The following is a 26,958-nucleotide window of genomic DNA, read 5'->3' on the forward strand; positions in this document are numbered from 1 at the left end:
TATCTCTGCACAGTGCTCCCGACTAGCGCTCAGACGGGCAAAGGAAAATCACAGCATGTCCAGAGCTCTTACTCTGCTGCTGTGAAGTGGTTGAACAGGGCAATAAGGACAAAGACAGATTTGTCAGCTCCATGAATTACAGCAGAAACAGACAATGTTGTATATACTTGGGTAACTTTCTAAAACTGAAATCTGGAGTCGCTCACTAGGCTGGTATGTTTAAGCAAATGTTTACTTTTCTCAAACAGCTCTGTTTCTTGGTGCCATGAGCATTTGAGAGGAAAATAGCACAGATTATTTCTCTGGCTGCTGCTTTTAATAGATGTGTTTTCATACACAGTGAGAGGTTTAACATTTATATTCCCTAAGACCCAGGGATCTTTGTGACTTGACTCCTTGTTGATTATTATACTCTTTTTAGACTCATCTGTTAAGTGGCTGCCTCAGCTTATGGGATAGCACAGTCCATTTCCTCATTGCTGCTTGTACTATTCGCTGCTTGTATTGTTGCCTCTGCCTTCACCTCTGCTCAGTGATAGATAAAATTATTAAATTATCATCTGTGTTGGCAGGCTAGACGCTATCATGGAGAGCAATGAAGCACAACTTGGTTTTGTGATTGCTCTAAGAAGATTCAGTTTTCAGGACGTTCAAACTGTCCCACAGGCAGTAAGGGGAAGATTTTTTTATTATTTTTTAAGCAGAGTGTTTCTTTCTCTTACAGCATCTTTTTAAATGTTCTGCAGCTGTAGACTTTCCTGTTCTTCTACCCTTTTTGCCTGTTGCTTTTAGAAAGCATCCATCCACTGGAGAGTGCATTTCACTGGTGCCTGTCACTTGCTCTGTTTGGTTTTGAATGCTCTGGCTGGGTCACCTTGAAGTCTTCCATCTATTGCTGAGAATGCATTTGGCTTCTGTAACCTTTTCTCAAACCAGATATTAAAGCTAGGGGTTGTCCTCATTTAACCACTTCACACAGACTCCCTTGGGTTCTTGTAACCTTCCTCAGCAAGGATGTCCAGGGCCAGAGAGACTTTGGCAGATGTGATCTCAGCATGACTACACAAAGAAGCAAGGCATGCTGTTCATCTGGTGGAACGTATCCCTCCAGCGGGGGGTAGGTAAGCAGATGCAGCCCCACATGGTGCTGCTTGCCCAGATGGATTCCCTGGAGCCCATTCCTGAGGGTTGCTCTCTGAAGGTGGGGCGGTATGTCAGCACCCAAGGGCTGGCCTAAAGTAGGACACACACTTTCCTCTCCACACATGCTCACATTTCCTGCTGTGGGTGGCCGCAACGTCTTCAAGAGCCTACTGCTTCTGGTTCAGAACTGCTCTTTAATAGAAAGGGTGAGGCTTTTGCTTTTGATCCTCCCACAGATACTGGAATGCTTGTGCATCGGTCCATGATAGAGCCAGGCCCTTAGGCAGCAGCTGACTTCTGAATACCGTTTGTTGGAAGAAATATATATACCTCTGCCCTTGTTTAGTAGCTGCAAGGATGTGCACTCTTTGTGCTGTGCTACTGGATTAATTGTAGACATTACATTAGCCCCAGCAATTTTCCCAAATCTAGCTGGGGAACTTAATGGCCCACAGATAAGGAAAGAAGGTTGCTATCTCCCGTTCCTCGTTGCAAACCATCTGCAGGCTCACAGGAGTGTTGCTGTAATTGTTACACAGGCTTAGTCTCCATTCATGTTTGCAAGAATTTTGTCTACCAAGAGAGAAAAATATTTTATTCCCCTGAGATAAAGTATTCATGAGGGAAGATCTGTCTTGAGGAAATCCATTTTCTAACAGTTGTGGATCAGGCCCTTGACACCAGCAGTTCAGAGCAGACTTTCCCTTTGAGTATTCACTGTTAGTGTTTTACAGCAGGATATCTGTAGGTGCAATTTTCTTGGAAATCTGCAGAGGAGGACTGGAAGTGTCTGGGAAGTTTTGTTAGTCAGCAATTTATGTTGCTGTGGAAACGCCTTAGAGCTTGGGAAAACTGCCTGGAGAAAATGGTGGCTGCCAAAGGTGCTAACAGCAGTTTGCATCTCTTGTTGGTTCCTAGCTTACCTACCTGTACAGTGGGCTCATGCTTCACGGCTGCTGATGTATCCTGAGGGTGACCCACGTTTTGTGCTGCTGGTCATGGTTTCCTGCTGCAAACCCTCTCTGTCACTCCTCTGAACTCTGACATTCCCCCTGCCAGGCTGTCCTCTGATCAGGGATGGTACGCCAGGGACCAAAGCAGTGTCCAAGTCCTTGAACATCAGACTGCTAGCTGTAAAGGCAAGTAGCAACACCGGTGGGGATGAGGGGGAGGCTGATGAGGTCTCATGTCTCAGAATAAGTTACAGTGACCTGGTGAATGTCTCTGTGCACACATACCTGTTTGTTTTTTCCTCTAGCAGAGCTGACCAGGTAGACCTCTTGTTATGTAGCCTTTTGACAAGTAGAAGGCTTGGTGAGGAGGGGTCAGCTCTGAGTCATCTTGTTAGTTTAAACAGATAGAAATCTGCCCCTTACTGTTCTTTTCCTGGCTCTTTTTTTTTTTTTTTATTCCTCTGGAGAAAAGTACTTGCAAGAATAAAGCAGAGCAGAGGGGAAGCACAGATGGATTTCCTCAGTGAAGGAAAGCAGGCAGAATCAGGGCTCTGACTGCCAGGCCTGCACAACAAATGCTGGGTGCAGGGTTCACCGTGCTACATGAACTGGACATGACGGGCACAAAGGATGTTGTAGCCTCTTGCCTGAGAGATGTGACGCTGCCTTTTCCTTCCAGTTAGGTGCCTCTCTTGCTCTGTTGCTGGAAGTCACATCAATGGGTTCTCCCTGCTGCCCCCAATGTCCCTTTTAAAAACAAAAAAACAAACCCCACAGATGGAAAGGTTGCAGCTTCCCAAGAGCTGCCTCCTGCCTGTCTGAATTGTGACAGGAAATCTGACAGAGGCACCTATCCAGGGAAGAGGCGAACGATTTTCCCTCACACTGAAGAGGAAAGCTCACCGATATCTGGCTGTTGTCAGATATTCCCACTGCCTGATGGAGTTATATCCATGACAGCATTGTTCCCTCTACTCTTGCTCGGTAGGGGGGAGATGTAAAGCTGTATGGGGGCGGTCTCTGAGCGTAGGAGAAGACAGGATCTCTCAGGCCTTCATGAATGCGACACCGGCTTCAGCTGTGGGCAACAGGCTTGTCAGTGAGCTGTCGTTTCCTGTAGGTTTACCTGATCCATAAACCTGTACAGGGTCCTTGAGAGATGGTGGGGTTAGCTCTGTGGAGAGAATTGTAGTGATGGAAGTGTTAGGAGGATCTCGCAGGGTGTCTTCATCTTTGGTTTCCTTGTACTGGGAGTAAAGGCGATTTGGGTTTATAATGCCATTTTTTTTGACTCATTAGGAGTATTATTTAAAAGTCCTTTTTAAAATGTCATTAATTTAATGATTAAGGATATTTCTTTCATGTGGTAATTTATGGCATTGCTTTCATGGATCAGAGGAGGAGCCTGGGCATTGAAAAGAAGAATGTTCTTTGAGGAGGTAAATTAAGTTCCTCCCAGAGTTCTAGAATTCAAATCTGGGTATAGCTGAAATAATGTGAAATTAAAAAAAAAATAAATAATAATAAAAAAAACTACAGGAGAGGAAAAAATAAACCACAGTGCACCCTGTTCCAGGTAAAACAACACAAAACCTCTTTCACTTTCTATTTACTAAATTGCAAAGTGCAGAAAGCCCTGTGCCTTGGGGACTTGATTTTGCCTGAGGAACATGCAGACTTGACTGATCAGTGCCTTCCCATGCCCATGACAGCTTCTGCTCTCATTTTAGAAAATAAGTGACCATTTCTGCCATGTAAATTGTATCAATTGAATAAAACTATTAAATAGGTGAGCTAGTATTGGAAGTGTCATTTAATACAGGTACCACTGTATGATCTCCCACAGTTTCACTCAGAAATGCCAGTAACAGACTTCTGTGAGCTGGGGTCGGTGCTTTGGTTTTTAGCTCTAATTCACATCATATTTCTTTCTGGCTTCATAATGTTTTGTGAAGTGTTTAGCTATCATCTGCAGAGACTGAATTTGTGCAGAGAAGTGTCCTTGAACCTCCTGTGGAAATATATTTCTTGAAGATAAGGCCTCTGGTTTCATCACCTAAGTGACACCTTACTGCAAATGAGTATCTGCTGCTTTGTAGATTAGCTGTAACTTTATTAATTTACAAGGGCTGACTAGCTGTGGTTTTTGTTTTTCAAACAAGGGGAAATGGATACATTTCACAAGGCAGTATGGCTCCAAGGCCAATGACAGGTCTAGAAATGTGGACTCATCTGTTCTAGGTCTTGTTCTACAAATGCTTGGTGAAGTGAAAAAGATGCAGCGAAGACAAGGAACTGCCAGCATGAATGAGGCCCGTTTGGTCGACAGGACCCAGCAGCATCAGGCTTTGTTTACAACATTGGAGCAGTAATTTCCACTTGGTTGGCAGATTGCACCAGATGTGTCTGACTCACCGCATGCATGAGAGGCACTCAGATTATCTTTGGCAGGCAAGCAGGCATGGATCAGACCAGGACTCTTCCCTCTGTGGACTCCTCCAGGAACTCCGCATGGCAGAGATTAAGCTGGGTCCTGTTCTCTGACCTCTTTGGCTTCCTGACAGCATGACGTATAAAACAAAGACAGTGTGACTGTGACACGGGCAACACCTGGACTGCAGAGATCCAGAGTGTGTTCAGATAAGTTTAATCCTGACACTACAATCAGAAATCAATTCATTTTTGTTAAGGTAGTCACAAATGTCAGCTAAAAGCTTGACTAATATTGGCAATGCTCAACCCACTTTTGAACTGGGCATTTTAAATTTCTGAACCTTACAGAGATATGAGACCGTTTGTCTTTGAAACTTCACTTATCTCAGTTAGACGCTAACATATCTGCTGCTTACTAGAGAGATTTATTTAAAACCAGGGTTTTTCTGGATGTGTAATCAAATGGCAGCTTAAAAACAGGACTAGTTGTAGTTACGTATATTTGTTTTCTTCTGTAGCTTTTATACCTCATTACAGAGCTTGGTTAGTTGGAACAGCTATGTCTGTGTGCAGTGTAATATTTCAAACATAGTATTTAAGTACACTTTTCAGTATAAAAGAAACCTCCATGTTCTATTTAAGCAGCATCTGTATCACTTCAGGATTTGTTTTCTGTTTGCTTTGCTTTTCTTCCAAACATCTGGGGAGAGATTTAGAGGAGTGAAATCCAGGGCCTGTGTGACAACTGCAGTGAAGAAACTGTACTGTAGACTATCCCTAAGTGGTCCTGTATCGTACAGGGTCCCAGGGGACAAGCAGTGCTGTGGCACACTGGAGCCTGATCCTGCAACTTGCACATTGCCCGTTTGTACTTTTGTACTTGCTGCCTCCCAAGCCAGCTCAACTGACTTGACATTCAAGTTATACCTAAATGTTTTTGTTTGTTTTGTGTTTTTTTAGCTGTGGGTGGATTCATTTAACCTCAGATACAGAAGGGTACCACTGTAAATCCCATATCCATTTTTTATCGTCTCTTTTGAGAAAATCATTGAAATAAAACCACACATACGAAAGCACTGATATTTGTCTTAGATTTATCAGTTTCAGAAAAGGAAGATGTTAGCTTTCTTTGTCTTAATCTAACAGACATCCACTTGTGAAAAGCAAAGGGACCTGTGTTCTGGGCTATGCCAAGTTGCAGCCTGGCAACTGTGTGTGCAGAGAAGGAGAAATGGGGGCCTGGAGTCCTAGGCTCTTATGTTGAGAACATCAGCTAAAGTTAACTTGCGTGTGATGGGGGTGATCTGGTGTTGATCTGGTTCATCCTTAAACACCAGCAACAAAATCCCACAGGCAATTTCTGTAGCACCAAGCCATAGCGCGAGTCAGGGGAGGAGGAGGGTAAAGCTGCTTCTGCCTGGAGAGATCCCCCAGCGTAGTGGGGCTGCCAGAGAAGCAGCGCTGGAGGAGGATGCAGAGGTGCAGGGGCCGAAGGAGGAGGTGGCTGTGTGTGGAGGCAGCTGGTGAAAGCAGGAGAGTGGAACTAGTTTGGGAGGAATCTGAAAAGCCAGGCACTGCTTTCGACTTAATGCGGGAGAGGGTCGTGTAGCTTGGGGAATTGATGGAGGATTTTAGGCATTGTGTTCCTTCTAGAGAGGGTGTCTTGCCATAGGGTTATTCTGGATTTAAAAGATTCTCAGTGATGCTTTTTGGAGTCAGGTTCCACCCTGGGCCTTCACAGACTAGGGAAAAATTCCAGCTTTGACTTGAATGCAAACCTATTCAGGGCTTTTCTTCTGCTTAGAAGTATGGCTTGCCTTGTTCATAGGGTTGTCTCTCATGGCTCAGACTCTCAAGTTGTTCCTTCACTTTCTCTTAGGAAAAGAAAGCCCATCCAAATACAAAGTACTGGATTCAGAAAAGTTGGCTGGTTTCCTTTCTTTTTCTTCGGGGAAGCAGAAGAACTAAAGAGAAAACCACTAAAAGCTTTTTATTAAAGTATTTATCTTTTCTGTTTTCTAAATAAGAGTCCTGGCCACTTCGAACCTCCTCCAGCTTTCATTAAAGATAATAGCTTTTTAATGACAACGAGTTTGTTTCCTTTATGCCCTGGGTGAGTCATAGCCCCGCTCTGTATGTGATGGGGTTGTGGAATGGGTCTGGGCAGAGGAGAGGGGATGGCTTCCACCCCTGGTCTCTGTGCCCACAGCCACACCTGAGTGAGGAGTGACACCTCTACTTCTCTTCCATCCTGACTTCCCTCCATGGTCTTATAATGCAGCATTGCGTACGAGAGAGGAGAAGGCGGAATGAGCAGATCACACCTCCCATGAGCTGCAGTCTGAGCTGTGGGACTGTGCTGAGATGCTGCCTTTATCAAGGGCAAATGCTCTTGAAGTTTAAACCCAAGAAGGTGTTTGCTGCTGTGATAGAGGCCCAGCCATAACTGCTCTGCTGTGATGGGGACTCTCTTGGCAGTACCTTGGGAGTCTGGGCCTTGGGGACAAAATCCGTGACCTGAAAAATGGAGACTGTGAACCTAGGTGATCATGTGGGGAAGACTGGGGAAGACTGCTGCCCTCTGCTAGTGCCCTCTGCACGCTCCGTCTGGATGTGGTTTTCCTCTCTGCAGGTGACGGTGAGCTTTACGAGGGTGGCAGAAGCATGTCTGAAGGGGTGTGCAGCTGTTCCTTGCCTCCTAAGCACACGGAAAAGTCCAGGCCTAACAAGAAAGGATTTTTTTCTGGTTGAGATGGTTCTGGGTCAGCAGCCCACTTCAGGTGTGCTGACCAAAATGCCCTTCAGTCCTAATGAGATCCCACCCCTTTGTCAGGATATAGGACTGCTGGTGGCTGGGCTTTGTTTGCAGGTGGAGTTTAGGACTGTTTGGTCTGATGTTCTTCTCTACTACAGCAAGAGCTAGTATCTCAGGTCTCATGGGTCTATAGTCTGCTTTCTTCAGATGGCAATCAGCAATATCTCTGAATTGTGCTTGGTAGCAACTCTTAACCCATGTCTGCGTGCTAAAAAATAGCAGATGCATACAGAAAGGGAGAAGGAGAATGCCATTCAAAGGTCTTTTCACTTCTATTCTGAGATCTCAAAGGACGCTGCAAAGGAGAGAATTGCGGCGCAGAGCTTGAATCTCCTCCAAGTAAAGTGGCATTAGGATCCCTGCAGATGTATTCTTTGCTTACTGGTCTTGATAAAAGAAAATTCCACCTGAATCTTTTCCCAAATAAGCCTTTTTTTAAGACTCAGTGCCTAGTCTTCCTCCCTTTCCTGACCCCCCAACACTTTTTTAATTGCAGCTTTCTGTACAGGGTGCCTGGGATAAGCAGGCAGACAGGCATTTTAAGAAAGCAGGAGCAAGTGTAAAAGTAAATCACCTAGCTCCTCTAGATTTTACAATTGTTATTTTGAGTTTCTGAAAGAAAGAAGAAAAAAAACCACCTTAATTCTTGCATTAGGATATTTTCACACATCAGATTTTCTTTTCTTTTTCTTTTCTTTTTTTTTTCCTAAGCCCTTAGCACGTCTGTGTCAGTTTGTTTTCATCTTGACCTTAACTGTGTGAATTCGTATTGTGAGTGGGTGCATGGGAAAGCAAGACCACATCTGCAGTGATTTCTTTTGTCATTAAGGTCCAGCTAACCTAAAGAAAGACTCAAGAGAGCCAGGACCTGTGAAGTGAGTAGGGAAGGAACTGGATGCTGGAAATACAACTAGTGGCAGGGAAACCACGGTGGTGGAGCTGCTGAGGCAGAGCCTGGGCTCGTGGCACCTCTCTCCCAAATCAAACCACTGCCCAGGCAGCCCCTTCAGCTCCTTCTTCAGCCTGCAAGAGAGGTGATTAAGGGAGAACTCAATGGCGATCTATAGAATCCTAAGTGGCCTTGAGAAAGTAAATGAGAATTGATTGTTCCCTGTCTCTGCCAATACAAGAACCAGGAATTCCAATTAAATCAACTGATGCCAGGTTGAGAATAACTTTGTGCCCCATGCAGCATGGCATTCTTCTGTGAGAGGCTGTGGGGGCTAAAAGCTTACATTGGTCTGAAGTGGGATGGCAGAGGATTTGTATAAAACATATTGGCTGAGGCATAGGCACCAGCTATTAGGAAATCCTGGAGGTGATTTACCAGAAGGTCTGAAAGCATTCTGGGGAAATACCATCGTACAACTTTTACTCCCTCCTGGGCATCGGGTATTGGCCACTATTGAACACAGATACGAGGGGAGATAGGTCTTTGTTTTGACCTAATGCAGCTTTTCTAGTGGATAAATGAGTGCTCAGCTTTTTATCAGCAGCAGTCTGAGATCAGATCCCAGTCTCTGCTCTGGTTAGAGCAGCTCTGAGAAGGACACTAACCAGCTTGTGCAAAGGATGTCTTTGACCCATGTAAGGGAAGACCTGTGTGTACTGAGCAATTTTAATGTCAGGGCTGGGAAAGCTGCATCCTCAGGGCCTCGGGTGTGATGAAGGGCTGAGATGCTTCAGAGATCTCCTACTGCCAGCACAAGGGGAAGGGAGTTAAACAACTGAATGAAACAAGAAATAAATTCTTCTCAGGCTCCACTGAATGGCTTCAGTGGAATACCCAGGTAGGGTAAATCATCAGAGATTGCCAGGTTTTTCTTGCATGTGTTCCCTGCTTTTCTTGTGTTGGAGGCTTTTTTTTTTTTTTTCCTATCTGCCACACAGAGGGAAGGATCTGGGATGGGAAAACACTCAGCAAACTACAGGATCAGCTAAGTGCCCTGAACACAAAACCACAGCAGTTGCTTTGGCCTTAGCATGTGGCCAGCTCGCCCCTATTCTGCCTGATCAGTGAGGCACAAGCATAATGGACAGTTTGAAAGGGAGAGTTAGTTAAGAATAGCATGGGGCAGTTTGGTCTCTTTGGTTTCATGTTGGCCCTCCTCTCCTCTGCTGCACTGTGTCTGCGTCAGGCCCGCAGGGCTTAGGAGCAAGTGCTACTGCCCTGCCAAAGCAGCAACCTGAGAGCGAGGAAATGTAGGGTTTGCACCTGAATATAACTACTACTGAAAATTAAACACCCTGTTTCAAAGGATGCTACAGCATCATTTCATGAAGGGCGGTATCCCCAGAAACAGGGTGATCAGATAGGAAGAAAGGGTTGAAAGATTTTAATGTGGCTACTAGCTGAGAGCTCAGCTTCCGAAGGGTGAAGGGGTGACAGGAGTTGGCACACAGATTTGGTTTGTTTAAATACCATCTGTGCTTAGAGCAGCAGAGGAGAATCTGATTATCACCTATCCCAAAAGGCCTCAACCTCTCGTTGGGTTTCTTGGTCTTGGTGTTTTGCTGCATCTGTTGGATTTAATAGCAGTAGGAAGCTTGATTATTTGTCCCAGCTTTTTTTTTTTTTGAAAACATTAAAGTTTCTGAGGGTTTCTCTGCTGGTATTTAAAAACTGAGAACAAAGCTGATATGTGCACCTGGAATTACTCAAGTTGGTACCTGCTCATCGCAGCAAAAGCGATGATTCCATAGGTGGAAATACTGACCTTTGCTTTGTTTTGGACAAGCATTTTTGTCATGTCTGTTGATTTGTGTCATACTCCGGAAGGCTCAAGTGAACTGGTGATACTTGCTGAAACAGAACAAAACAAGCAGAGCATCTCATGAGATAGCTTCTAAGAAGGGTTTGAATGAGTTGGCAGCTAGCTCTCTCGTGGCCTTCACATATCTGTAGAAATCAGCTCCAAGAAATCAGATCACTTGGTTGGCTACTTTCCTTTTATGCTTTTACAGACTTGGCTGTCACAATGGAGGCTAAAATCAGATGCTCTAAACCAGAACCTTTTTTTTTTTTTTTTGGCCTGAGTACTGATAGCTCTGCTGATGTCCTTATTGCTGCAATGCACAAGAATTCAGGTCCTGCACAAGGGATGTAATGTGCAAGGGGCTGTACAAACACAGAACAAAGAAAATACCTCTCCCCTAATGCATTTACAGTGTACATGTAAATCATCAGGTGACAGACAGATACGGAGATGGATACATATAGGGAATAGGGTAAATCCTGTTTGAAAATGTGGAAAATACTATCCAGGCTACATAATGATTTTTATTTTATTTTATTTTATTTTATTTTATTTTATTTTATTTTATTTTATTTATTTTGTCAGGAGGAGGGGTCTTATGGCAAAATAAAGTTTAAGAAGGGGCTGGTATTGGACAGAATTCCCCATACCACAGATGGGTGGCTCAGCCTGTGTCAGAGATGGTAATGGACAGTGATGAACTATCCCAGACACCATCCAGAACAGAAATGAGAATAAGCTTCCTTCCCTTTGTCACCTGGGAGGGACGTTGCATCTGCTGACATCCTCTGTCCATCAGCGTTAACGAAGGGAGCAGGAGGGCCTCTGGGAACTGGGTCAGCAGCAGCTCCATCACAGTGCAACTTAATTAAGCAAGGGAAAATGAGCAAGAGGGAAGGAGCCCCTCATGGCCGGCAGGGAAAGCAGCTCTGTTTGAACAAGCAGATAAAGCTGCTTTTCCACCTGCCCTGGTGAGCTGCTGCTTGATGTTCCCTGTAGGTTGGAAGACAATTTCCACTGCCAAGGACAGCCCTGCAAGCTGTTCTGCTGCTGAACTCTCCTTGTAACATGGGCTAGCCACAGTTCCTTTCGATAAAGCACGCTTGCTTGGCTCCAATATACCTCATAGGGCCAACAGTCCCACTTTTAGACTCGGCAATCCTTTTGCAACAGCCCATAGCTGGGCTGCTACGGTCCAGGGCTTGGGCAATGTTTTCCCTGGCTTCTTTAACATTATTATCTTTGGAGCATGTCAGGGGAAAAAAGACCCAAACCTTTAAAAAAAAAATCCCCTAGGATTATGTCAAACCACAAGGAAGAACTTTTGCTTTCAGACTAGGAACATGATTTAAGCAACAAAGTTTTCTCCCAAGAGCCCCCAAGGGGGGTGTATTGAATGTAAACCCCCAGGTTTATCTGGACCCAGATCTGATTTTTCTAATAGTACAGGAACAGTCAAAATTGCAGTCTTAATATGAGAACATTGTTTTCTAAAAGTAATTTTTATTCAGTCAGTTTTGTGTGTCTCAGAATAATATGGCTGTATTCCTCCTACCCCAACTTGGAGCACGGCAGCATCAGTGCTGGAACCAGAAACACCTGGGAAGTGTTCTCTATTACTGCCCCTCGGTTAATTGTGCAAAAGCTGTACAGTCCTCTGTTTGTGTTGACTAATTAGTTGAGTAATGCAGACTCCTTTTGAATGTTTTTCCTGTTCTAGATCAAGAATGAGACATACATTGATTAAATGACTTGCGGTCACATAGTGAGTGACTCATTGGCAGAGGCAGGAATTAACACCTGGTATCTTTAAATTTCTTCCTAGACCTTATGGCCTCTAATTTTTAGTGCTCTTCTCTTTCCTCTCATGGGCTTTTTGTCTCTTACCCACTGTAGGATTTGTTACGTGTATGATTTCCAAGGAGGCAATATCTGACCACTGCCAAGAAAATGAGACATCATTTCCTTGATACAGGTATCTAGGGATGTACAAAGAAGCTAAAGTTCCTTTTAATCCTTATCTTTTTGGAAGATTTTACCATGTTATGCCTGGTTTGGAGTGATGCCAGGTCTCCTCTACTCCCATGCCTCCAGCACTGCGCATAATGAAGGTGTTAGCCTGTCCAGCATATTCGTGTTTTTATTTTATTTTATTTTATTTTATTTTATTTTATTTTTTTTCTAGAAGCATCTTTGCTGCAGTCTCCCTGAAGTGGGAACACTCTGCCCATACCCCCATTAGTACAATAGCATAATCAGTCGCAAAAAATCAGTGGGTGGGTTTTATAAATCCCAGTACAGTGTTCGGCAAGGTATAACATCTGTTGTGATCGATATTTTAAAGCACGTCTGTTTGATAAGAAGTTACAGTAAAGCCTTTAGCATCCCACTGAATTGCTAAATAATTCACAGGAATGGCTCTAATCACTTTAAGCTTCTTGCATTTGAAAGTAAGCAGAAAATTCAGAGTAGCTCTGTAGAGAGGCACTATAGCCGGCTGGGTCGTCTTTCTTATAAGCTGCTGTACTGTACCGGGAGAGTAGTTTCAGGTTTTTAATGCCTCCTGAGGTATGCTGGAGTCAAATCTGGGGAAAAAAAAAAAAGGTCTCTTTTGGTTGGTTTTCCTGACACTCCTCACGATAATTCGGCTGGCGAGCGGTAGCAGTCAGTGCAGAAACGACCCCCTTCAAAACCCTGCAGCACCTTCGGGGAGCTGCCACGAAGGCCGGGAAGCACCCGGACCCCGGCAGGAGCACCAAGAGCCGCCCGAGGGCTCTCGAAGCCGGCTCTGAACCCACGGCCCCGGGCCGGGAGCCGCCCCCGGGCTCCGCCGCGCCCCGGCCCCGGGGCACCCCGCGGGAGGCCGGGCGGGCCCTGCCCGGTGCCTTCCCCTCACAGCGGCGGGGCCGGGGCGCGGGGGAGGCGGGCCGGCTCCTTCTCCCCGCAGCAGCCCAGGAGTAACGAAAGGAGCCGGGGCCGGGCAGAGCCTCCCCTTGGGCGTCCCTTGGGCCCCCCAGGCCGTGCCGGGCCGCCATGCCGGGCCGTGCCGCCGCCCTGGTGCTGGCGCTGCTGGCCCTGCCCCGCCGCGCCGCCGCCGGCTGTGCCGCCCTCGGGCTGTGCTGCCCCGGCCGCGACCCGTCGTGCCTGGGCACCGGCTGGCGGCCCGACGGCTCCTACGGGCCCTGCTACTGCGACCAGGTGTGCGAGCACACCCTCGACTGCTGCCACGACTATGCCCAGGCCTGCCCAGGTGAGTGTGGCTCCCGGTGCCCCGCTGCCCGTCCTCCTCGGAGGTGTCCCGCACCGGGCAGGGCTGAGGTACGGGTGTGGGGATGGCGAGAGGGGACGTGGGGTGGCCGAACTGGGGAGCTTTGCTCCACACCAAGGCTTGGAGGTGCCCAGGTGCCATGGGCAGGGGGCGTCAGGGTGTGTGTGGGGATGGTGGAAGGTACGGCCGTGCCTGCCTCGGCGAGCTGGAGTGGGAGCAGAGCCCCAAAATAACCCTGAAGGGGGGAGTTCGCTCTGCTGTTCTGAGTGCTGAATGGGAGGTTAAGCGACTTGATGGGTTTGCACATGTGAAATGGGACGTTTCCTGACTCAGAAACCCCTGTCCCTGTGGGGGCTGATAACGATGGGTGGGATCAAACCCACTGCTCATGCTGATCTGTGCAGCCTTGCAGTGCCCGTGCTGCTGAGCCTCGGGGGTGGCGGGCAGCATGCCCTCCGTAAACGTCTGCTGGTAAAGTACAGGTGTGTATTAAGGAGATCAGTTATTTTAGTGAGTGGTTGCAATCCCATATCCCTTTCCCACAAATAGCATCCTCGAGGAGACTTATCCCCTCACGTAATGGCTTTTTTTATTTTCCAACCTGCATAGCTGTGCCTTTGCGCAGTTTTGCTTCAGGCTGACGTTCCTGTGATTCAATTGCCTTTTTCCTTTCAAGAGAGAGCAGGAAGGCAGGTAGGAAATAAGTTCATCCTGAAGTTGGAAGGAAATAAGATCATCCCGATGCACTTTAGACAAATTGTGAACAAGGAGACCACCACCAGCCCCTGGGCACAGCAGGCAGCGGTGAGCAGGACAGCGATGGGACCCCCCCCTGCAGCATGCTGGCCTGGCCCCAGGCTGTCACAGCAGTGCCCCAGCCCTGCTGGCTGTTCTCCTCTGCTCCAACTGCTTTTGGCAGTCCTCCGGGATAGCCGGCATTGGTAGGAACCCCTCACGCACCCCGTTTGTGTTACAGCAGGGCGATAAGAGAAATGTGTTTGCAGGTGCTTACACCTCATGAGGAAATGGCAAAGGGCGATCACGGCTCCAGTCCCGTGGTGTCCCTGGTGTCGCACGGTGCTCGGCGGTGCCGTCCTGTGGCTCTCCGGCAGTACAGCAGCATCCTGCTGGCTTGCATGGGTCCTGGGGACTGGCTCTGCGTGGCGCGATACCGCTGCCCTGCTTCTTGTGGTCCCTCTGTGCTGCATGGAAGGGACCCAGCTCTGCTTTGATTTGTGCTGTCTTTGTAGCCTGGCCTTTCTTCTGCAGTTTTCTTTTTGTCCAATCGCTACAGAGCTACTTTATCAAAGTAAGTTTAAAGCAAAATATGAAGGCAAAGACGTTAATATCTGAGGCCAAATGAAACTGAAAAGAGCAGAAGATTCAAAATATGATGCACAAAAGGATTGTAACATTGTGCAGCATACAAGCTGATGCACAGGCTTTTCTTGTGGTACATCGCTGCATCTATGAAATGTCTCGATCTGTTAAATAATAGAAATCTGTTAGATTGATAAATCTTTGAATAGGTTTAAAAGCTGTTTGTGGTGCCTTTGGACAAAAAAGAAAAGCATATGAAAAATCTTCCTAAAGTTTCTGAAGACATTAGGGAAGAAGGGATGTAATCAAAACAGTGACGTCCCAGCTTCTCTGCACCCGTGTGCTCCTGTTACTGTTTCAGCCAGGCAAGGAAGATTGAATTGTGAGGCACAGTTAATTACAAAAGGCATGTGAGGCTCTGTTCCCACTGATACCTGCCAGGAGTTCCTGAGCAGAAGGGCTGGCCAGGCACAATTACAGTGGAGGCCAGCCAGTGTCCTGCCGGGAGAAAGAGAGATGCCAGAGCAGCCAAGGCTGGAATTCTGGTGTCCTTTTGCCTTCTGCTAAGTCAAGTCAGATGGTGTGGTTCACAGAGTGGACGCAGAAGCAGTGAAATGTTTTGGCAGTTCTCTGGCAGGTAGTCTTCCTATGCTGTGATGATAAATGTATGGTTTAGCGTCCGCAGAATTGTTTCTCAGGAGCATTGCAGGGACAGTGAAGCTAGGCGGTGCCCCCTGATGTCCCCCTGCTCTCCCTTGGCCAGTGGAAGGCTTGCTGCATTCACTTGGTCCTCATAAGAGTTTTGTGCTCAGTCCAAATTTTGTTTGCTGGTTGGAAGCACCACCCAAGAAGATGAAAGGCTCAGGGAGGACAGGAATCACACTTCTTCTGCCTAAATATTTGCAAAAGCAGTAGTTACTGGAGTCAGTGGAAAATGTGAATACACACATGCTAAACCCACCTCTGATACTCTGTGTGGCTGTGTCAGACCTACCGCATCAGCAACACTGACCTGGGCATAACGATACAAATTTCCTTTTTTTTTTTTTTTTTTTTTCTTTTTCCTGCCAGGGTGTTTACTTAAAATCTAAATGCTTCTGTGGATAATACCAAGAAAAAGTACCGTTCTTTGTCCAGTCTTTTTGGCTATAAAGGAATAGGCAGAATGTGATAAGAAGTGAGCTGAGTAAATAATCCTGCTGGTGGCATATCTGAGCATGGCATGAGTTCCTCAAGTTGTATTTCTTATATAGATCCAAAGGATGTAGAAGTTTTTGACTGGGCTTACCTGCAAGTGTTTTTTTCCTGCATGTGTTGTTCTCGATGTTTAGGTTGTGTTGGTTAAGTACAATTGGTCAAGTATATCATGGGCTATTGTACCAGGTTGCCTTTGAGAGAGGACAGCAGATGAATGCTGTTGTGCTCTCGAGCACTTCCTGTGTTATTTTGGACAGTTGTCTCCAGGCATACAATCCTATGAAGCTCAACTATAGGCACACTCATGGGGAAGAGATCACAAAAGGAGATATGTGACACAGGAAATGATACCAGTGTGTTTTAGAGTGAATGGATGGGATATTGAATGGTAAGGGAAGATGCTTCTGCAGCTGCTTGTAAGCTGAAGCTTTGGAGATTGGCACCAAGGATACTGCGTGAGAGCAGGTAGGGATGCTCAGGGACATGAAGATTTTTTGATGCATTACTTACTACATGTTCCCAAAATTTAAAGTCATGGATAAATGTCTTGAAATTGGTACCAACATGTACAAGGTAGAAGCTATTGTATTGTATTTCACTTCTTGAACTCTGCCACCAACTCCAGCCAGCCATGCAGTGGTACAGACTCAGTGGCTGGTTGTCATTTGCTGTGTGACACCTGACAAGAGAAATCAGTAAGATTTTTAGGCCTTACGTGTGTGAAGGGTTAACAATACCTTTCATTTCCTCATTGTCTTTCTCCTCCTCTTCTTTTACTACTCAGCTTGACCTAGTCTAATTAAAAAAAATCCAGTTCATTCGGTGCAGGTGCCAGTTTGCATTGGAGCCTTGCAGCAGCGTAGCTAAAGGGAGGTGAGTGGCCCCATGTAGCTTGGACTGGCTTGGCTGGCTGGAACTTCTGGCCAGGTGACTCCTGGGAACTGCCCAGCACAACTTTGGGACAGTTGTGAAAAAAGGAAGGTTGTACAGAGCTGTGCCAAAAACCATCTTTTCTGGAGAAGGCGCATTGCTTGCCTCATTTCTGTAACGTTTCACACTCCTGTTTCTTACTCTTCTTCCAGTTATCCCCTGTGTTGTATCTCAGTGGAGCGTCTGGAGTGGCTGCGCAGAGCCTTGCAAGACAACATACCGTGTTCGGAGGAGGCATGTCATCCAAGAGCCCAGGAATGGAGGAGAGGTATGCCCTCCTCTGGAGGAGAGGGCTGGCTGTGTGGAGTACTGGACTCAGCAAGGAACAGAGTGCAAACAGTCCCTGAGTAAGTCCACTGAAAATGTAAGTGTCTTGGTAATAGGGGGACGACTCTTGTTTAGGCCAGCAGGCTTGGTCTTTATTGTATTTGAAAAGTGTTGTTTTCAGACACCAGCAGATTTGCTCTGGGCCTGTCTGGTGTAACTGAGAACTGAGCTCTTCACGCAGGGGTTTAGAGATATCCTTCCTGGGACAATATTTAAAAATAGCGCCTGCCGTTTGCTGTGGTCTGGTGTGTTTCAAAAGTGAAATATTACAGACCTGTTGTGTTCTCACTTATACAATTGTAAATCTCTGGCACTTTTGATAGAGTTGGTAGATTAATGCTAGTTTAAAACTTCTGGAAGTGAGTGTTGAGCACTTTTTTTTTCTTTTAATGAGTCATCTGTAAAAAGTCATGAAGGAGCAATACCCATCAAAGGCAAGGTATGACTTCTCTGCACTGGAGCAGAGTGCATGCAGAGGAAACCTCCTGCTGGTTTGTGGAGAAATGCCTGATTTGAGTTTGTTCTGGTTAACTTTTTATGACATACCTTTGCTGATTTTTAGAAGAACTGCTCATGATTTTTTTACTGTTATTTTTGGGTCAAAATCTGTCCAGTCTGAATTCTAGCTACAACTGGCTTTTCCAAACCTCTTGAGAGTCAGCATTATGTGAATATTGCCTCCCGCTCTGTCTTTTGGGAGTGCCTTACTCTACTTCAGAGATGCAAAGGCTTGCTCTACTCAGGCAAAAATATAGTAGGTATACAGATTCTCTTCTCAGTGAAATGGTTGGTGGTCACTGATAATACGAAAATACAAGGTTATATTCATTTTTCTGTCCTGCCAAAGATAAAACCATATGAAATTAAAGGTCCAGCTTCACTGTTTTGCAGACATTGACAGCCTCAGTGCGGTGTTATCACTTACTCAGTGTACTTTTTCTCTTTGATATATGCAGTCCCCGCGTTAATAACAACAGGAGGTTTTGGAAAAGCAAGGAAAAAAAGAGCTGCAGACGACGGCAATGAAAGAGTGGGGTAAGTCGGAGGCTCTGCACAGGGACACAGTCACACTCCACTTTGAACATCTTTCTGGTAGCAGTTCAGGGCCCAGCATCCTGCTGATAAGGATCATCAGGACAAGAGCACTTCATTAGAGCAGGGTGCTGCTCTCCCCTGAGCAACAGCAATATCTGCAGTGAACCTGAAAGTTGTTGGACTGCCTTGATGTAAGGCCAGTGCAAGGCTGAAATTCAGATTTTAAACAGCAGTGATGTCATGAGCTGAGATCGGGTGATCAGTAAGCCAAAGACCAGTCACTTCGGCTCTTCTCAATGTCCAGTTGGAGTGCTCAGTGCTTGTCTTCATGGCAGGATGTCTGGCAAGGAATCATTGAAAGTTTTGTGGCTGTCGTTAATTAGACTGCTTCTTGAAAAGATTCCTAACCAGGGACCATATTTAATATTTATACACGCATCTTTACTATAAGCATACATTGTATATATACTCTGCAAGAGCTAATGCTGTCAGACTATGGGCACTGGAGTGTGATGCACCTGCTCAGCAATCCTGACAGATGACACTTGTGCTACTTCTTTAACCAGCGTTAAGTCCAGCAGGTCTCTCCTTAAGATACTCACTGACTGGAAAACTTGTTAACATCAGCCTTACAGGAGCCTTGGTCCTTACTAGTAACCATGAGAGAGAAGAGTGTTCCTAATCCAGGGTTTCTTTTCTATCTATATGTCATTGAGGTTCAGTCTTTAACTGTATAGTGGAGACAAGTGTCATGGAATAGAAATATGTTATAGCTATTGTTGGCTGCTGAGGGTTAATGCTGAGCCCCCAGTAGCATTGGTGAGAGCTGCTAACCTGAGGGATGATGCCTCGGTGTTAGAAGTGGAAGCAGGTGCTGTTTGCACTGTTCTATGTAAATGGAATAAATTCTAAGGGGACAGAATCTGCTATCTTGTTGCATGGGAAACCCTTCCTCCTCCCATTTCAGCCCCTTTTGGCTGTAATGCTGCCCGTTCTCTTCTGTAGTACTGTTGCACAGCACAGGTACAGACGGGATTGTGCAGAAAACCATCTGTTGCATTTTACCCACTGAGACACAGCTGCCTCTGTGCATGCTGAACTGCCTCCAGGCTGGTGCCCCAAACACAGAGGGCTGGCATCGACCTTCCCAGTCCTCATCTTTCCCAGTTGGGGGTCATTAGTTGCAGCAAAATAGTGCTGGTATGAAAGGTTATCTTTCATCCTATTAGCCCTTGCACACAGCTTTGCAGGGTGGTTATTCTCCACGGAATTTTATTGTAGTCCCTGATGGTTTACTTGGTTCTTGTGGAGAGCTGCCATTCCTGTGAATGGTGTGTAGTTTCCCAGAACTGCTCTTGCAGTGTGAAGTAACCAAACACTTGTTGGTTTATTTCCCCACATGCTGTTGCACATGTAAGCATTTCCACAGTGTGTGGGTGTGTCCACTCCCCTCACTTAAGTATCTGAAGGAAAAAGCATCTGTTCACCCCGAGCCTCCCTTGCACTCGTAGTTAGTTGAGTCTTCTCCCTGTAAAATTCTGAAATGTCAGCACAGGTCTACTGCATGCGTTTGTTCCTGCTCTCTTTCAGATAAGGCAGGGAAGCAAGCTGCTCACACAGTTCACTTGAAGGTGTTTGGAAATCCCCGTGATAACTGATATACAACCAGTCTAGACTGGAACCCAATTCTTTGCTGTGTTTGTAGACAGTTACCAAATTTCCTTGGTTTTCCCCTTCAAACAAGGCCAGTTCTTTTCAGCTTTACTGCCAGGTTTGGTTAGAAGCAGGAGCACAGAGCAGTCTGAGCAGAGCAGAAGTGCCATGTCAGTCTGGTAGTCTTTGTAATGAGACATGACAACCTCACCATCTCTTAGGAGGGAGATCATCGCAAGGAAATCCTTTACGGACCAAATCTTAGCTCCCATCACAAATCACTCTACAAAATTCATTGTAAGTAATTGAGAGCAGATGATGGAGAAGTGTGGCTGAGCAAAATGATACCAGGCATGGAATCAGAAGATCTGGCCCTGTTGGTTTTTGGCTTTAGTCAAATGCTTGAGCTGTTTGCATCTCCATTTATAAAAGAGGTGTTGGTAATACCTGCTATTATTTGATATGTGAGTTGAAAGCATCACAGAGTAGCTTTACTCCCCGTTTAAGCTTGTCAGAATACAGGTACTTCACATGTTCTGTTTTTCATAGCCTTGGGTGCTGGATTTTGTTTGTTTGTTTCTAATTAGTAATCTGAAGTCACTGAATTTCATCTTGCTCTTACAGTCCCGTGGAAGGCACTAGCCTAGTTGGTTATTTTGCTTGCAGATACTGTGTTGAATTCCAGCTTGTGGCCATCACACCAGCCTGCTTGCACAGTCACCACTCGTACACTCACTGGATGCAGTATCTCAGGGAGGGCCACACCGTCTGCGTGGAGTGTCAGCACCCAGCTTTAGACTCCAAGAGTCTACATTGCTACGGGGATGGCAGCGGAAGCAACAAGTAAGAGTTTTGGGTTCTTTTTTCATGTTGGATTTTGTGTTTTTCTCCCTTGATCTGCTTGTTCCAGTTTCATAACGTGCTGCACTCAGCTTGCTGAAGCGCTGTACATGTATTAAGTGGTGATCCTCATTGCATACTGTGAGTTACACTGGAAATGATCTAATCACTTTCTTGCAGAGATGAAATATCCTGGTGAAGGTAGTGTATTAAACCAGTGGCAGAGAGAGGTCTACAGTGTGGAAGTCCCTGCACTTAGTCTGCTAAATCTCGCTGACTTTTAAGTGGAACAGTTGTGTGGGTTTTTTTGCTGATGTTTTAAAGACACTTCAACCATATCTCCAAAGTTAACGATTCTGTCAGATGTCAAATAAAACAAATTGTTAAGCACTGAGAATTTTTTTTCCCTACAAGTGACCATTTATGAATATTCCTGGCAAGTGGTAGCTGGCTTAGGGACTTGGGGTGAGTGTTGGCACCTGAGGTTGGATGGAAATACTGTTAACTCCTTGCACTTTCAGCATCCTTCCCCTGGAAAGCTGAAAATGCTTTGGGGCGATTGATGGAGACCACCCAAGTTGTACAGGTTGGTAGACTCTAGCAAAGATGGAAGATGAAGGGAATGGCTTGAAGCTGTGAAACCCACCTGTGGCAGAGCCAGCAACAGAGGAGTCCTGGCTCCCAAGCCTCTGCTGTAGTCATCGGAGGCACAGCTTCTGCCTTGCTCTTATCCTGATACTCTTGGAATTTAACCCTGTGGTTGGTTTATTAAAGGCATCCTATGAAACTGCAAAACAGCCTTGACTGAGAAAGTCATTGTCTGTCAGTGGTGGGGAGGGATATTTTAAAAACATGTATAAAGGTTGAAATAAGTATGCTCATTTGACTTAGGAACTCTAAACTAGGTTTATTAGGCTTTAAGCACACAAAGTATTGCACTAGCAGGACTGCCAATAGTGGTCCTTTTATCAGGGTTTGTCTCAGGCTTTTAGTAAGAGGAAATCATGTAAGGTTCTTTTCCTTCCTTGCCTCAGCTTGTTATGTACAAAGGTTCCAAAAGGCTTTTATATAAAGAGGAAAAAATCTAACTGGCGTGGCCAAGAAAAACTCTTTCTTGCATTCAATATGTAAATAATTTTAAAAGCTTACAATAATGTTATTTTACAAAAACATTGGAGCCTGACAGGAACGTCAGATTAAGTGAAATAAAAAGTATATTCAGAAACTTGTTTCCTCACAGGGCTGCAAAAAGAGGAGGAGGGCATTTTCATTTGCCTAGCTATTGGGTGAACAACACTGTATGTGGAATAGTTGTGCAAATTCAATATGATTGTGTCCCTCAGGAATGATGATCTGATCCATCTCCAGCCTTCAGCCTGCCAACATGGGTAGTGATAATGGAATTGGAGTGGATGGTGACTGGTTCACAGACTTCAGTGAACTAGGACTCGACCCATGTCTTAGCAGCTGGTTTGGATCCACTGGAACTGAGCAAAGCCTAGGAATTGTTTCCAGAGACTTGCTGTAGGTCTGGAAGATAAATTCATTACAGGCATGTGAGAACCAGCAGGGAAAACAACTTTTAACACAGTAAACTTTCACCCCTCCAGTGTTACTGCCTATAATATCAAATGAAGTCATGCCTGTGGCATTTTTCTGGGCAGGTATGAGCTCTCTGTGTGTGCCAAGCTGAAGTACTGTGTGTGTTCACTTGAGTTCATTACCAGGGTAGCAATGTAGGCTTGCAGTGCTGGCGTGGGCTGGCCTGAGCAGTGGGCAAAGCTCATGTCTGCAGGATGATGGAGACGCACTTCACGCCTCCTTGGACTGGCAGTGCTGGGCAGCTTTGGCAGAGATGAGCCGGCAAATGGCTGGCGGAACATGAGTGATGTCTGGTCTGCAGCTTCCTCCTCTTGTGTGTGTGTGTGAAGCCTCCCTTACGTTTCACATGGATTTGTAGATGACCCCCCACACGTCCACTAGAGAACCTTCATGGCGTGGTCTGGTGCTCAACACTGTGACCTTACAGTGGTGGATCAAGTTGATTCTTGTCTAGGGCTGGATACCTTGCTTGATTTACGTGATATCAACATCCTAAATATTTAATACAGGTATTCTTTATATGAACAGAGCTATTACCTAACTATAACTAATTAGAGTTTCCAGAAATAATATACTTTTTTTAAACCAGGTCACGTGGAGGAAAAGACTCTTGGTGGGGACAACCGTTGAGTAGGGTGAGGGAAATGTCTGTGAAAAGGCTTCTGCCTTCTGTCAGAGTCAGTGGACGTATCTGAGCGTGCAGTGTTGGAATGGAGCAGTGCTGTGAGAGGAATGTGTGGCAAGCTGTTCAGGCTGGGATTTGCTGGCCAGATGTGGAGAGCATAAATGTGATGCTTAGAAAGAACAGTGGAAGAAGATGGGAAGGCAACTGCTGCCCTGAGAAAAGGGATGGTGGGAGGCCAAAGCTGTTGCCAGAGCCTAGGATGCAGCATGTGTGAGTACACCTCTAGATCCGCTCATGAGTCTAGCTGTATACTCAGTTCACTCTCATTTCGAATTTTCACCTGTGTAACTCTGCCAGCCACCCTGCTGGGGAGCTGTTGGTGGTTTGCTGGTGACCTCAGAGCAGTGGTTACACCAGCTGCCCTGTGCCATCACACTGCCCTGGGTCTGCTGGGCTCCTGGCTGAGGCTGTGCAGGGAAGCATGCACAGCTGCTGCTCCGTCACACCCACGCCGTGCCTGCGCTTTGCTTCTCTCGCGCTGTCAGTTCGGCAGCTTGTGCCAGCATTTAGCTCCCTGAGATATTGTTCCAAGAGTGACTCTCAGGAAGGAAAACATCTGACAGAGTTTAAAATAAACTCAGCAATGCTGGTATATTTTGATGAGTATTTCCTAATTATCGTCTAATGTCTAAGTGGAGTCTGGCTTATAAATGCATCAAGTTGAAGAGAGATGCTTGTTATCTATGCCTTCCACCTGTCTCCCACTCTGTAGAAGATGCTAGTTCATTTTAACCCCCATTGTGAAATGTGTGCAAGCTCAGGAGGTTTCCCAAAATATTTGATTTATTTCCAGATCTCTGTGGCCATCAGGGGTAATTCAATTGCTTGGATCGGCTTCCTCCTTCTAGAAGGTTAAGAGATAAACAATGCAGAGCATTGAGCCAGGAAATCGATCTGTTAATTTTGGATCATCTTCTGAAAGATCTACAAATAAAGCACGATGCAGCAAACTTGACATCTGTGAAACTGTTACTCAGCCTGTGTCTAGGAGGATCAGCTGCTCTTCATCATCTGGAGCAAGCTGTAGCGGTTGTAGCACATAAATGTCCAGACTGCAGTAGTTTATGCCCATGCTCATGGCAGGGGGGGGAAAGAAAGAGAATGGATGGACTTGATTTATAGCAAAGTCAGTATTTGCCTTCCCCACCAGCAACGCTGGAATTGGCAAGTTTAGCTTATGTGTTTAAGGAGTAAAGCCTTTTAAAGGTAAAGCTGCAGCCCAAGTTTTGAAGGGGATGGGATTGCTCTGTGCAGCCTGCTTTATCTGGGATCTTAATCCTCCCTGTGTAGATTCTGGTATTTTGAAATGATCTGAAGCCAGAAGAAAAATACAGTGAGTCTTCTTCCAACCATGTGTGATGCATAAAACCCTGCTCTGGAGCATGACATCTCATTAAGCCAAGAGCAGAATTATCTTCATGGAGCTACAGCACTAATTCCAGTTTCCACGGAACTATAAAACAAGCAGAAGTTAGGGATCTGTTGGACTGTTCTGCTGACAGCCCTCTGCATAGGGCAAGAGTGTATCTGGAGATCGTGGTATCTGTGCTTCTCCGAAGGACAGGTCTGAGACACACTGATGTGAGGAATTCCCTTAAACCAGTAAATGATGATTTCTGGGAAGGAACACACTGCGTGTCTTGTTCCTTGTACTCCAGCTGCTTGTGGGGATGGGTTTTACAAGTCTCCTGTTCAAGCCCAGGTCTATGTGCTCATGAAGGAGTATCTGTATCAAAGCCTGTGCTGCTACTGCCTGCAGTGATCCTTTGCTATAGCAGATTTTTAGTTTCTGTGGCTCTTTGGCCAGCATTTCTTCTGCAGCCACTGATTGTGAAAAACAGCCCATAGATCTGCTTGGTTGTTTTAATAGGATATTTGTCTGTTCAGTTCTGGTCAATGTATTGATGGACTGCCTAGGGAACAGTGTTGTGGGTTTTTTTGTTCGTTTGTTTTTCATCTTCTTAAGAGACCTGTCAGTAGCCTTGTTCCAACGAAGGAAGGTCTGGTACCTCCAGCCAGCTGCAATCAAGAAGCCATGTTGGCGTGCAGCTCTTAGCAAGGTAGAAGGACTTTAGCAGATGGTCCACTGACGTGGTTATACAGAGATGCTCACGTCCCTGCACCTACTCACATGGATATGTGCTGTGGGTTATGTGTGCTGGGTACTCACTCAGCATCTCAGTGGCCTTCGATGGCAACAGAGCTCTGCCTGCTGAGGGGAGCACAGAAAGGAAAACACAAAGAGATTTTGCTCACTGTGCAGCCTGTCAAGTGTTTCAGTACAGGAGTTACAGGAATGTGGGAGCATTTTGTGAATTGTATGCAACGATGGACACCTTGAAAGGAATGTTTCTGTGAATCATTTTGGACTTAGCATCTGCAATATGTGCTGCTCTGGCTTCTTTCGGTCCAGTGTTCCTGTGAGGACTGCTTCACACTGTTGTAATCCTGGGGGGATCACTGCCTGCTGCCGCTTTACAGCAGCAGAAAGGGAGAATTGGGTCTATGGAGTGAAAACTGATGTTAGCAAACTGAATGGCACTGACTCAGTGATTTAAGTCCTGCTTGTACAAGTGGCTTCCTGCAGCAGGAGTGCAGCGTGGTGACTTTCTCCCTCTTATGCTTGTGTTTCAGGAATCAGCTGTTGCACTGGCAAGCAGTAGGGAACCCTCGATGCAGGGGAACCTGGAAGAGAATTCGCCAGCTGGACACTTGCTCCTGCCCTTCTGTTCACAGCTTCTTGTTCATCTAACCTCTGACAGTCTCAGCAAGCAAGTGGTGTGACAGTCGTCTGGCACAAGCACGGAGCAGCAAGAGTAATCACAGCCAAAACAATGACTTCTCCATGTCAGAGGCTATGCTGCTTACGTTCAAGAGGTTGCTGTCTGCACTGGGTCATCTCTGTCCATGTGTACTCCTCAATTTCCGGAGAAATCAGGCTGGCAGTGAAGTGCCAGCCTCCTTCTGTATATCCATTCCTGTAGCCTCTTCTGCCTGAGAGAGGCCTTTCTGACCCTGCTGTCTTCTTTCAAATTAACCCTCCCATCCTCACATAAGAAAGCAGACAAAAAAGCCCACATAAACCCAAGTTTAATGATTATTTTCTAAAATCCTACTGAAAAAATCAACAGCAGAATAATTTAACTCAAGTGCCTTCTTTTCATGGCAGTAGTATTTCTTCATGGATGCTTGTGCTTATATATCTTTCCCTTTTGTTCGCCTCCCTCCTCCTGCCCCCGGTCTCATCATTTCATATTGATCCTCATTCTATATTGATCCTCACTCTTACAGAGGGTTGATCTTGTGCTGCTGAGATAATGGAAAAACTTAGAAATGAGCCTGTTCAAATCTGTGAGAATAGAAGGTACCAGGGATAAATGGGTCCTTGACTTCAGGTTTCAAGGAGCATCTTGGAGTTGCCTCAAAATGCAGTGCTGTCCTGGAACTCTAAATAGCAAATCATCCCAGCTGTACCTGGAGGGGCTGGCTGTAGCCTTGTATTTTTAACTGGAAAATATTTTCTTTATATTCTGATGATTTATGTTCACGCATCTCTATAAATGGAAATAAAAGAGACTGGAGACAGACGGTCTCCCAGTGTGAGATTGATTAACCTGTGTAGTGCCATCTCTTTAGTTTCTGAACCTGCTTAATTTGTTCCAGCCAATCTTGCTGTCCACTCCTGCGCTCCAGCAGGTAAGAGAAGTCGCTGCTGTCCAATTCCAGAACTACTGAGGATTTATAGAAGGAAGTTGAGCACCATGACCTACCAGTATGCAGAAGTGGATATATTTCTTTTAATGTGCACATAACTGAATCTCCTTAAAAGAATTATAACTTGAAGGCCAGGCACAGAAAAGGCTTGTGGCAGAGCACTGCAGTGGCAAGCATCTAGGTAATTATATTCGTCAAAACCCAGCTGAGTGACTGGGGTTGGGTTCAGAAGAAAGTTTTAATGCTCAAGTCCATCTGTAGCCTAGGCCTGTGGTTTGGGTCTTGAA

At 45.8% G+C, this 26,958-nt stretch overlaps 1 protein-coding gene across 2 annotated transcripts in view; it reads left to right on the forward strand.

Annotated features, from left to right (window-relative positions):
- The window catches only part of LOC121079315 (somatomedin-B and thrombospondin type-1 domain-containing protein-like), a 36,605-nt gene extending 10,071 nt beyond the window's left edge, over positions 1 to 26,534 (forward strand). The window contains exons 1-5 of one of the 2 annotated variants that reach the window (XM_040576394.1): positions 13,032 to 13,350; positions 16,968 to 17,162; positions 18,099 to 18,177; positions 20,497 to 20,673; positions 25,592 to 26,534. In XM_040576394.1, the coding sequence (XP_040432328.1) occupies positions 13,134 to 13,350; positions 16,968 to 17,162; positions 18,099 to 18,177; positions 20,497 to 20,673; positions 25,592 to 25,709 (786 nt within the window). In that variant the 5' untranslated portion in view covers positions 13,032 to 13,133 and the 3' untranslated portion in view covers positions 25,710 to 26,534. Of the gene's footprint in view, positions 1 to 13,031; positions 13,351 to 16,967; positions 17,163 to 18,098; positions 18,178 to 20,496; positions 20,674 to 25,591 lie in introns of those variants that run through there. The other variant, XM_040576393.1, reaches the window with a different exon arrangement.
- The last annotated feature ends 424 nt before the right edge of the window (positions 26,535 to 26,958 follow it).

The sequence above is a fragment of the Cygnus olor genome, chromosome 16, assembly GCF_009769625.2.
Source record: "Cygnus olor isolate bCygOlo1 chromosome 16, bCygOlo1.pri.v2, whole genome shotgun sequence".
Lineage (NCBI taxonomy): Eukaryota > Metazoa > Chordata > Aves > Anseriformes > Anatidae > Cygnus > Cygnus olor.